General features: G+C 35.0%; 1 protein-coding gene across 1 annotated transcript; it reads left to right on the top strand.

Annotated features, from left to right (window-relative positions):
• Positions 1–8,802: 8,802 nt before the first annotated feature.
• LOC113329464 (immune-associated nucleotide-binding protein 1-like) lies at positions 8,803–11,709 on the top strand. The gene is made up of 6 exons (XM_026576336.1): positions 8,803–8,927; positions 9,044–9,285; positions 9,408–9,673; positions 9,805–9,966; positions 10,625–10,807; positions 11,326–11,709. The coding sequence occupies exons 2-6, from the start codon at positions 9,048–9,050 to the stop codon at positions 11,500–11,502; spliced, it is 1,026 nt and encodes a 341-aa protein (XP_026432121.1). The 5' UTR covers positions 8,803–8,927; positions 9,044–9,047; the 3' UTR covers positions 11,503–11,709.
• Positions 11,710–12,610: the final 901 nt, after the last annotated feature.

The raw sequence follows: 12,610 nt of genomic DNA, 5'->3' as shown, positions 1-12,610 counted from the left end.
CCCTTCTACTTGATGATTCCCAAAGATCACCAGTCTAGCTTTGAGCCGCACCAACTGTCCATTCTCATCATACTTCTCTGTGTAAATCCATTTACTACCAAGAGCTTTCTTTCCCGGCGGTAATTCTTCTAATTCCCATGTTCCTTGTTCTTCCAAAGCTCGTATTTCTTCTGCCATTGCCTTATGCCATCCTGGATGCTTCATGGATTCTTTGAAATTTTTAGGCGCAGACCCAGCAGTAATTGCTGCAAGAAACTTTTTATGAACTGTAGAGAATTTATCACAACTAACATAATACGTCAAAGGATACGGCGTACCTGAGGATGATGATTGTGGAGAGTGAGCATGGGATGGACTATTTTGTCGTACAGTGTGCGTTACAAAACCTTTGAGCCGACTACACGGAATCTTCTGTCTCCTTCCTTTACCCATACTAGCTTCCGTCACTTCCTTCGAGACCACAGGGTTCTCAGTAATATATTCTGGGTTCTCAGTATCATCGTCTAGGTTCTCAGTAATGTCTTCCGGGTTCCCAGTAATGTTTTCTGGGTTCGCAGTAATACCTTCCTGGTTCCCAGTAACATATTCTGGGTTCGCAGTACTGTCTTCCGGGTCCTCAGTAATGTAAGTTGGGTTCTCAGTAATATCTTCTGGGTTCTCTTGCTGCACTATTTCTTCATCATCACTCCAACACACGTCATTATTAGCCTGAACTATCTCAGTTGACTGATCAGGTACCCTAGATATGTAAGGAAACTGATGTTCATGAAACTCTACATCCCTTGAAACTAAAAATTGTCTTTTGTCTAAGTCATATACTTGTCATGCCTTCTTCCCAAAAGGATAACCCAGAAAGACGCACCTTCTTCCTCGACTTGCAAACTTATCCCCTTTACTACTTTGATCATGTGCATAACACAAGCAACCAAATACTTTCAACTGACTATATGGTGTCGGTTTCCCAAATAGAACTTCATATGGAGTTTTGTTATTTAGAACCGGTGTAGGCGTTCGATTTATCAAATACGTTGCTGTCAAAGCACATTCTCCCCAAAACCTGATCGGTAAATTTGCTTGAAACCTCAAATCTCTTGCCACATTCATTATGTACTGATGTTTTCTCTCAACTCTTCCATTTTGTTGAGGTGTTCCTGCACAGGATGTCTCAAAAACTATTCCATTAGTTTTAAAATACCACGTAATGCATTAAATTCAGTTCCATTATCACTTCTAACAATTTTGGTTTCTATACCAAATTGACGTTTCACAAGCGCAATAAAGTTAAGAAATATCGTTGCAACCTCAGTTTTTCTTTGAATTAAATAAATCCACACACCTCTTGAAAAATCATCTACTATTGTCAGAAAATATTGTGCTCCAGACGACGAGCACGTCTTATAAGGACCCCACAAATCTATATGAACCAAATCAAAACTACAACTGGATTTGCTCAAACTACTAGCAAAACTACTTCTACGATGTTTTGCACGTGGACAAACATCACATGCATCATTATTTTTCTTCAATACTCTACCCAGACCTGGTAACCGTTGTAACACTTTCTCTGATGGATGTCCCAATCGCTGATGCCACAGCTCATACGTATCCTCATTCACCATAAGCACTTTAACTGGAGGCACACCACAGAACATATATAGTCCACCTCGTCGCTCACCCACTCCAATCACCTTCCTCGTCAACCGATCCTGTATAAGACATAAATTGTTAGTACATTGAACATTACATACTACCTCATCAATGAGTTGTGTAACAGAAATCAAGTTACAAGTTATCTGTGGCACATAAAGCACATTGTCCAATCTCAAACCACCAGGAAGAATAACTGTTCCTATTTTCTCAGAGTGAGCATATTTTCCGTCTGGCAGTCCCACCGAACATGCTCTAATATCTTTCACATTTATCATATCATCTCTTTTACACGTGACATGATTTGTAGCTCCTGTGTCTATAATCCAGGATGTTTGATTTGTCTTACCTTGGAGCTGGGAACTGATTTTTCTTGAATTTAAATATTCAAGAACCTCCTGAACTTGACTTGCAGTCACGCCTGTCAGTCCTGATGCATATCCTGAAGATCCAGTGGCATGATGAGATGATGTTGTTGCTGCCGAGATGTTCAAATTATGCGCACGTATATTGTCTTGTCCACTACCTCCTCTGTTGTTCAAAAAACCGGCACCAGCACGTCCTCTACCAGCAGCTCTACCACCAATTCGGCCTCCTCGACCATATCCTCTTCCACCTCTTTGTCTGTCACCCCACCATTTCGGGTATCCAATCAGCTGAAAACACCCTTCTTGTGAGTGCCCTTCCCGGCTACAATGCTTGCAAAATTTGTTAGGATCATACATATTACTGTATGGACGCTGGTCTGACTGAACTTTGAACGCCATAAAATTGTCCTGTGTCTGAGACGTCACAACTCCTTCCCCCAATTAGACGTTCTGAATTAACCACAGCTTGATAAGCCACATCTATAGATGGCAGTGGTTCTCTTTCCAGTAATTGTTCATGCAGGGAGTTATACATGGTATCCAATCCAATCAAAAAATAGTGTAAGAAATCTTCTTCTCTCAACGTACTAACCTGTGTTGCAATGTTACATGTGCACAGGCCACAACTACACTTTGGTATCTTCATGTACGTCACCATCTCATCCCATATCTTGTTCAATCTCCCATAGTACACTGCAACCTCCTCAGTCTTCTTCTGTTTGCATTCGCTTAAGGCAGCTTTCAACTGGCAGATCCGAGTTCCACTTACAACACAAAATCTCCTCTTCAAGTGCGTCCATAACATGCTCGAATCATCATAATCCCCCAACGTTGATCTAATATTTGTCTCCAATGTATTGCTGATCCAAGAAACCAGCATTGAATGCACTGCAATCCACTCCTCTAACTCCTCAGGTTCTGTTGGTTCTTTGACGGTTCCATCAACAAAACCAAATTTTCGTTTGGCTATCAATGATCTTCTCACTGCTCTAGCCCATTCATCATAGTTTGCTCCCTTTAATACAATAGGTGTGATGATAATCCCTGGTCCATCACTTGATCCCAGATGATATTCTGGTTTCTTCTTTTGCATATTGTTTTCTACCTCTTTTCCTCTTTTAGATGATTCTGCATCATCCGCCATGTTTACTGTTCTAGGGTTTTCTTATTCGTGTTAATCAACTCTGGCTCGTGATGCCATGTTAGATTTTGTAAAACACATATATCAAAATAGTTCGTACTTCTTTCATTCATTCAATCTGCCTCTTATACAAGATACACAACCCTAGTTTTAGACCCTAGAGTTCGACCTTACAATGGACTGTCCATAACAGTTTAAGCATTGGACTTTGAAGATGGGTCTCAATCAGGAGACTGTGAAGATGGGTCTCAATCTCGAGACTGTGAAGATGGGTCTCAACCCAACAGTTCTCAAGCCCATATATAACTCTCCTAATAAAACCCAAGTCGGAAAATACCACAGAGCCAAAATCTCCATCTCCATCTTCTTAGAAACACTAGCACAACTTACCATATTCATTGGTGATTACATCTTCATCTGTTCTTTAACCCTACATCTGAAACCAAATCAGGATAACCCAATCATCTTTAGTTCAGCTTCTAGAATTATACAACCACCATCTTTAATTTCTCAACAAACAGTTAATGATTCCACAGCAGAAACCCATTTTCCAAACTTAATTTCTTCTCAAACTTCTCTGATTATTCAATATTCACTATCTTTAACTCTCAGTTCAAAAACCCTACTTCTAATATGAAAGCTTAAGTTTTCATATTTAAATGTTAAGTTAACATGAAAAGTTTTCACCATCATGAAATTTTTTCTGTCGAACCAGGAAAAGAAGGTGGTGGTTGCTCATCTGTAAATTATGGTTGGTTAGGAAGAAATGAAGAATAGATAAGAAGAAGAGAGTGGCTGAGAATGACAAGGATTAGACACTACACGATTAGATAATTCTTAAAATCTAGGATGGACGGATGGGATTAATCCTAATCAAAAAATTTAACGACTGATATTAACCGGGGTATTCCGGTACAGGATGAGAATAGAATAGAACCTTTCCCTGTACCCAGTCCTCTACCAAGTCTGACTTCTAATATCGTTCCTTGTACCTCCTTAACCAGTTCGGGTCGGGTTTTTCAGTTCTCTGATTCCATCCGTTCCAGTATGGTTGATGTGGATCCTTAATCCTTTATGTAAGAAACCCATTAGAGAGAATATCTTTTCAATATTTTGTCCTTATCTAATATTTACTCTCTTATGTTAATATTTCGCATTGATTTGTCTCACAAATTATAAGATCGCTATAAGACCACTATTTGCAAATGTAGTACGGTTGTATTAATTAAGATGTGTTTTTTTTATACTAAAATAAGTTATATTAATTAAAATGCAATGCTGCAGAACTCATCCTTAAAAAGTTTAGTGATTAAATATGGGAAGTTTCACGTATAATGGAAATTTGCTTCCTCATGTCTTGATTTACTATCTAAAGAGTGATCTACATTATTACCAAGTCTATGGATAGACTTAAAAAACCAAATTTTACTACAAGAATTGGACTTAGTTTTAACTCTCTCTACTATGCTTGAGTTGAACCGGTGAACATGTGATTCCTACTCCAGCATAGACTTTATCACATTATCTCAGTCTCAATCAATGATAGCTTTATCTAACTACAATTCGTTCAACCAATCTACAGTTAGTTCCAAATCTTTACATTCGAAATGCTCAGCCCCAAAGTCCTCCTCCACTTCAATTCCTTCCCAAATCTGATACCTTTAGCTCTTAAGCAATTACCTGCAAAATCACGAATTATTAAGCCTACACTTCCTTTTCTAGTAGCGGATATATAAGAACCATCAATATTAATTTTCACAAAGTTTTTCTCAGGAGGAGTCCAAAATTTTAGCTGAAAATTATTAGCAGGGCTAGTATGAGGTACAGAAACTTGAGAACAACGATGTGTAAGATTATAAATTCTAGTCCTTGTACTCTGCACATTAGGCTTGACTTTATGAAAAATTAAATAGCACACGTCTTTCCAGATATACCACATGGTACACATTAATCTGCATATATAATGTTCATCATTCAAATATAAATCAATCTCATTGTTAGTTCCTTTATAAAACCAAGTAATGATCCAAGATTGGACTGTAGAAAAATTACCTACAATATTATCAACATTAATATTCATATCTATCGAGATAGCTCTAGCTAAAGGATACTCGAAAAACAAATGGTTCATCGTTTTCATGTTATAATTACACAGAGAGCAAGCAGTTTGAATTTCAGTTTTGTAGACTACTATCTTAGCTCTAACATGAACTATATGAAAAAGCCGGGGTACAACAATCACAACCAATATTTCGTTCGGCAATATGTATGGACTAACTCCAACATAATTCCAAGAGAATCAACTAGACAGTAATACTCAATCACGGAAATATATCCAAGAGTTATATATCTGTTTCTCAATGTAATCAGCAAATTGAACAAATAAAATCCGTGAGCCTGATTATCATGAGAAACAACTTGAATGGTACAAAAAACCAATATTCATGTGCCAATCAATTTATATCAACAACCAAAGATTGGTTTATATACTTGATTAAACTATGCACAACTTATGATACTTCAATTAATTTTACTCCAGTGAGAAATTCGTTTTTTAGTAGCATGATGTTTTCCCGATAGCTTATATGCTTGAGATCCACTAATGTCAGTGTTCCAAGCAATTTCTAGCTGAATCTTAAAAGCAGTATGTTTAATCCACATAATATAGAATTTAAAAGGTCTCCAAAGGTTTCTGCTTTATTGTTCTGTATGCAACATTATGGGACAATGATCTGAGCTAGATGATACAATTAGCATTATAAGAGTTATTACACCAGTCATGATTACTTAAAGTCAAATCTATTCTAGACTTTTTGATTCTTGTGCCCATATTATTACTTGACCAAGTGTAATCTCTCTACCAATGTAGCCTAGATCCATAAGACAACATTCATTAATCGCATTTTGAAAATATTTATCTTCAACTGACATACTACAGGAAAAAAAAATATCATGCAAATGCACATTAAGATCACCGATTACAATCCGATGTTGCATTATATTTTCCTTGATTAGATCTTTAGAAACCATCTATACTTCACTATTTAGATCTTTAGAAACCATCTATACTTCTTCAGTATCTTCTATATCTTGTTCAATAGTATCTTCATTAGCAACTTCTTCTTCCTTTCGAAAAGCTTCATATTCAGCTTTAGATAGACTATCTAGGTAAAGTAGATAGGACCATTCTTGACATTTACTATCATCATGACCAATGATAAAGCATTTAATGCATATCTTCTTTGGATGAAGGTCCCAATGATATCTAACCTAGACTTTTTCTCCAGTTACAGTGTTCCACCAACCTTTACGATGCAGTGGTTCCTTCAGACTTATTTATAGCCTAGCTTTCACGATATTACCATATCTTGATCTACAATATGGAGGGGTGGTAGATATATTTTCCCCATAATCCAATAGCTTCATCAACTACACCCCTAGTAAGATGTTCCAACTTCTAATATTTTAATTATAACGTGAAAACTTGGTGAGTAAATTTATGATTTTTCAGCAACAAACCATTGATATATTTTTGCACATCAAAAAGAGATTTTCCAATTAACCAAGGACCATTCTGTATGACTTCATACCTTTCTTGCTAAGAGTTAAGTCTCATTAGCATCAGATTATGACCCACGACTCGAATATGCTTGTTTCGGTATCTCCTCCAAAGAAAGTTTATTTCCTCTTTGATGATTCTCATATATATTTTATATTTCCTCGTGAGCTTCCCCAATATTCCATAAGTTCATTTTACTGCAACTTCATTAACAGTTTTTTGTGAGCCTACATATCTCCTACCCTAAGGAAGAGCAATAGAAACCTTCCTTAGATGTCTCGAAAGATGATTGATTCTATTATCAAGAGATGAAGTCATGGTAGGATTAGTTTTTCCAGGCCCGGTTCCGAGGGGGGTATTTTTGGTCTCCACCACAGGAAGGGATAGAGAAGTATTATTTCACAGGGCGGGATAGAGCAGAATTTGAAAAAGAAAGAAGAAAAAAAAGATCCAATTATTTTGTTCCATATACAGACAGACTTGGTTTACCTATTGAAAGTATTATTTCACCCATGTCGTTTCAATTTTAACTGCGTAATACAATTAGGGTGTATAGCAATAATCTTTAGTAGTGCATCGTATATATGTTTGCTAATGAATCATGGGAGGCGCATCTCTTAGCAACATGAACTGTGCTTATATGGTGATGAAGTTTAATGCCCCTGCATCATATGTGTCATTTTATTACTCAAATATCGGTACCAAAGGGAGTTTTGTGATTTTTAGCCCAGGGTAGTCTAAATGTCAGAGACGGCCCTGAGTTTCTCTTCTCACAAGTAATGCAAAACTCTGATGAAATTATTGTATAGGACCATGAAAATATTTCTCTGTATATATAATTGAGCTAATACTCCTAGGGTTGTAACTATTCTTTCTTTTCTTGTTATAAAAATACCGAGTATCCAGTAATTGACCCTCGATATAAGGATACGAATATATAGTGTGAGCTGGTTGGGAAAATTTGAATTTGAAATCTATGGAAAAGATGAAGTTTACCATGTTTGATCTGATATGAAGATAGATATTTCTAGGATATTAAAAGATTCTGATCCAAGTTTAAACCTAGATTGTTACTACTAATATAGACCATCACAGACTTGATGGTTAACACCACTGCTTGTAACAACTTTTTATCTGACACCATTGTTGTTGATTCAAAAACATTCAACATGTTATAAGAAAAACCCACCAGTGGATCCACAAAGCAGTTAGGAGACCTGCAGGGATGAAAATAGTTTTCCATTAGAACAAAAAAAACTATAAAGAATAAACCAAATTTACACAACCATTAGAACAAATTGATAGAGAAATTTTAACCTTAGGACTTTGTATTTTATGAAAATACAAACCATTATATGAGTTCCACAACCATTAATGGAAAAACTAAACACATATTTAAGAGAATTCAAATGAAGAAATAAAGAATTTAAGAAGAAATTTAAGAAACCATGGTGCAGATTGGATCAAAAAGAGTACTAACAGACTTGATTTTGAAAACAAATTTTTCTTAATGAGTTAACTCATTATCGCCCGATTTACAGAGTTTCTCTCTGTCGCACTGGTGGTGATCTGTCCAAACCATAAGAAAGTAGTTTTTAGTTGATCTATTTACTATGAAGGGATTTCGTGGTTTTACTATTCCTTACCAAGAATTCTAAAAACGATTTTGGAACTTCCGTGACGTGTTTTCTACCCTTTTTACCCCCAAAAGTAGACTTTCCACGTTATTTTTTCTCAATGAGTCCTTTTAGAGCCCAATTGACTGATCAAGAATGCAGGGATGGTCAAGGATGAGAGTGCATTCCTACTGGACACACGAATATAGTGTTGTTGACCAGTCAATATTTCGAAGGCTTTATTAGTGCACTCCAAAAATTTTCCATACGGTATTCATCATGCGATCATGTACGTCATCATTTTGGGATATAGTTTGTTTGTTTTTTTTGGAAGGACAGTAGAAATTCACTTTTTCTCAAGTCCTAACGCGGTAAAGATCTCGAATTACTTTTAACAACAATATTTACTAATGAGAATTTGTTTGAAAATAGCATGTAAAATAAAAATACCACTATTCGTGTGAGAAAAATAAAAATAAAAAGACTCGGTTTACGTTCACTTTTTGCTGGGTGGAGGGATTACTATATATATATGTAACACAATATGCGACTACTAAAACCATCTAAAACATCATTTTAGGGATTCATTGAACCAAGTAAGGAATTTTCGTTCATCCATTAATTTTTCAACCTGTTTAAGTTAATTTATATATGTGTTTTTAAAGTATATATATAGATATGTTCATAATAATTTCGATTTGATATCTGTTAGGAGGATGGAATATGCAAATTTTTTTAAACAAGGTCGGAAGGCGCCCGGTGCAACATCTAGAGAAGCAAAAACCTTAATTCTCTTTGGGAGAGTTGGGAATGGAAAAAGTGCTGTTGGTAATAGCATCACTGGAAAAAAGAAGTTCTTATCTAGGATCAATGCTTCTTGTGTCACAACTGAATGCCAAATGGAGACAACTATGCTGGATGATGGTCAAGTTGTTAATGTCATTGACACACCAGGTATACCTGTAATTCCATGATTTTCTGTTTGAATTCTCTTTTCTCTTCTTATGTTTTCACAACAGAGTTGAACATCTAAGTACCTAGCAAAATTTTCCTGAGCAGATGAATCATTATTTCAGGGCTATTTGATTCGTCAAAAGGATCTGATTATTACATAGAAGAGATGGACAAAAGCATCACTCTTGCAAAGGATGGGATCCATGGATTCCTTTTGGTTTGTTCTATTCGAACTCGGTTTTCGACAGAGGAAGAAAGTGTTCTTCGAAGTTTAGGGGAGTTTTTCGGCAAGGAGATCATTAATTACATGATTATTATTTTTACTGGTGGTGATGATCTAGACACGACCTTCTATGAGTACTTATCTAAGTCTCCTCCTTCCTTGCAGGTTTTTCTACACATTTATATTGCAACATAGTTTTTACAAATTAGTTTTGTGCCAATTCCTTCAAATTTACTGGTTTATTAATCGATTGATGGGGCCATAACATGATGTTAATTTCTTGGATACTCCAACAGAAAGTTCTCCAGCTCTGCAAAAACAGAAGTGTTCTTTTTGATAATAAGACTAGAGATGAAAGCCAGCGTAAAAAGCAGGTTCAACAACTGATGTCACTTGTCAACAAGATCAAATCTGAAAACGGACAACCATACAAAGTTAATGAAGGTGAAATGAGGAAGGTACGTATTCAACTTTGAATTGGGGATTCCCCGACATTAGAGTGAATATAATCTCCTTTATAAAGTGAACTACAACCGACTTACTCTCTAAGGTTCCTTCCTTATATGAATTAGTGATATTCACTGGTTCTTTATACAAAACTACTGATTATTGAAATTCTATTTCCACTTATGCAAGTTGTTTCCTCTACGCTTGATTGAATTTGATGCTCAGTATACTAATGGAAGGTATCGGGGGAAGTTAGGTTTTTGAACGAAATGTTGGGGGTAAAAATTGATAAAATGATGACTCATATTCTAGCTTGTAACATATTACTTTTTTTTATGGTAATCTTGTCATAATTGGTGACAATGAACTAGATGACCAGTTGCAGGGAGGGTGAGAACCGAAAAATTTACACCACTGCTTTTGTGTTTTGCTATATTTAAAACAAATAAACACCAAATCTTTAAAACAAACAAAAAGCAAACCGATATGTTCAGATCGAATCGTTGTTCTTTAAAACAAATGAAAACTTCCAGTCTTTGATTTATTAAATAAATCTTGAAAGTTAATTACCAAAGTAAGTTATTTCCTGGATTGGGAATTTGGGGCTCATCTGCATTTTGTTTAGCCTTTTCATGATTTTATTGTCTTTTTGCGGCTGCGCCCCTGCAGAAGGAGGAACATATCCTATATGAGGCTCAGCAGAGACAAAATGAATATTTGAAACAGCTTGAGGCTCAACAGAAACAACTTGAAGCCCAAATTGCATTGATAAACGGGGCCCAATCAAAACAATCTGAGATTGCTGAGACGGTCCAGCAGGAGTTGAAAGCAAAGATTGAGCAACTTGAAACGGTAATATATATATATACAGAGGAAGGATCCCCCAAACTGTTTATTATCACACTACTCACATTTTAGACGTCTTAGACGTCTTTTTTGTGAATAAAAATCAAACCGTAACGTATTTGAAGCTAACATTTTGGCGACGTGTTCCTCTTACAATGTTCTATATTACTATCAAAAATGAGCTTATTCCGAAATACTAAAACCCACCATCTACTGATCATAAGTTCAATTGTTAAAAATCCATTGATTTTCAATGATTCATCTTCAAAATAGTATATTGTGGTGTTATACGTTTCAGAATGAACTCATTTTTGATAGATATGTAAAGCTTTGTAAGAGATCATATTTCCAAAATATTAGTTTCGAATCTCCTATCATTTATTTATTTTTCACACAAAAGAGATCTAAAGAGTGAGATAGTGTAAAATAGAACATGCGATCATTCATCACATATATACACACTCAGGTATACTCTATCTTTTTTTCAGTTAAATTGAACAAGGCAATGAAATTTAATTTTGCAGGATAAAAATTCGTACCAGCAGGAAATAGTTAGATATGAAATACTGACGGATGGAATTAAATCGTTAGAAAGTGAACCGGTTGAAGAATACCATAGCCGGAAGCGGGATAAACTGTTTATGGCTGCTAGTGTGGCCCTTAATGTACTTCCATTTGCCGCAGCATGTACTATAATGTGAAGTTGGTTATATCCGGTGGTAGTTTAATTTTAGATGTTATTGGGTACGGGTGAGCATTAATAATAGAACATCCCGTTTTTGTTTATTCCATGTGCCTTTTATATAGAATACTAACTGTGATGCTAGTGCTTTGCATGGGCCCAGATAATTATATAAAATATGTATTTTATTCGTTTCAAAGAAGATATGTCGTTGTCAAAATGTTAATGAGACCATAATATTTTACTTGACCATCCTTAATTACTTAACTATTTTATTTTAATAAAAATTTTATCAATAAAAACTACCTAAAATTATTAGGAAGATTATAAATACGAAATAAAAGGAAATCAAAAGATATTGAATTTATGGTGGATAAAATTTATAAGGAATTTAATTTTTGGATCCAAATATATATTCTCGTAAAAGGAATGAAGGATATATTCATTTCCTTAATTATACAAATTTATTTAATATTTTGGATCGGGTGCCGTTAAAAATAAATCTATTAATACAAAAAACTAAGGGTTTATTAGAGAGTTCATTGGAAATTATGACTATAAACAGAAAGTTGACACAATTTTGAAACAGAAAAAATTGAATAGAGGATAGTGTTTTTGAAACGTATTTGTCTTATTGCAGATGTAATTTTTGGGTATAAAAATAAAATTTGAAATACATATCGTTGTTGCGCCATTGTGTTGCACTGTCCTAAATGTTTTCTGGCGAAAAGTACGTATTGGTCAATGAAAATAAGCTTATGGCTCATTGTGATTTCTTAAAAAAATTTCTACCCGTAAATTAAAGATAGGTTTTTTTTTCCCATGAGGTATTTATTCACTCAAGATTTTTTTTTTAACTCGTGAAGTAATTTTCTTTAGCTCATGGTATTTTTTCCTTTTAATTGTGAAGTATTTTTATTAACTCAACATATATTATATTTTTTTCACTCAAGACTTTTATTTTTTTTAACGTGTGAAGTATTTTTGCTTTACTTAAGATATTCTTTTTGTTTACCCGTGAAGTATTTTTTTAACTCAAGTTATATTTTGCTTTTCCACACGAAGAATTCCTTATTTCCTATTTTAGTGTAGGCCATACTTAAGGGAATAAATTAGCAAACAGGTTG

The sequence above is a fragment of the Papaver somniferum genome, unplaced genomic scaffold, assembly GCF_003573695.1.
Source record: "Papaver somniferum cultivar HN1 unplaced genomic scaffold, ASM357369v1 unplaced-scaffold_117, whole genome shotgun sequence".
NCBI lineage: Eukaryota > Viridiplantae > Streptophyta > Magnoliopsida > Ranunculales > Papaveraceae > Papaver > Papaver somniferum.
Note: the sequence above shows the minus strand (reverse complement) of the source record. Positions and strands in the feature narration are given on the sequence as shown.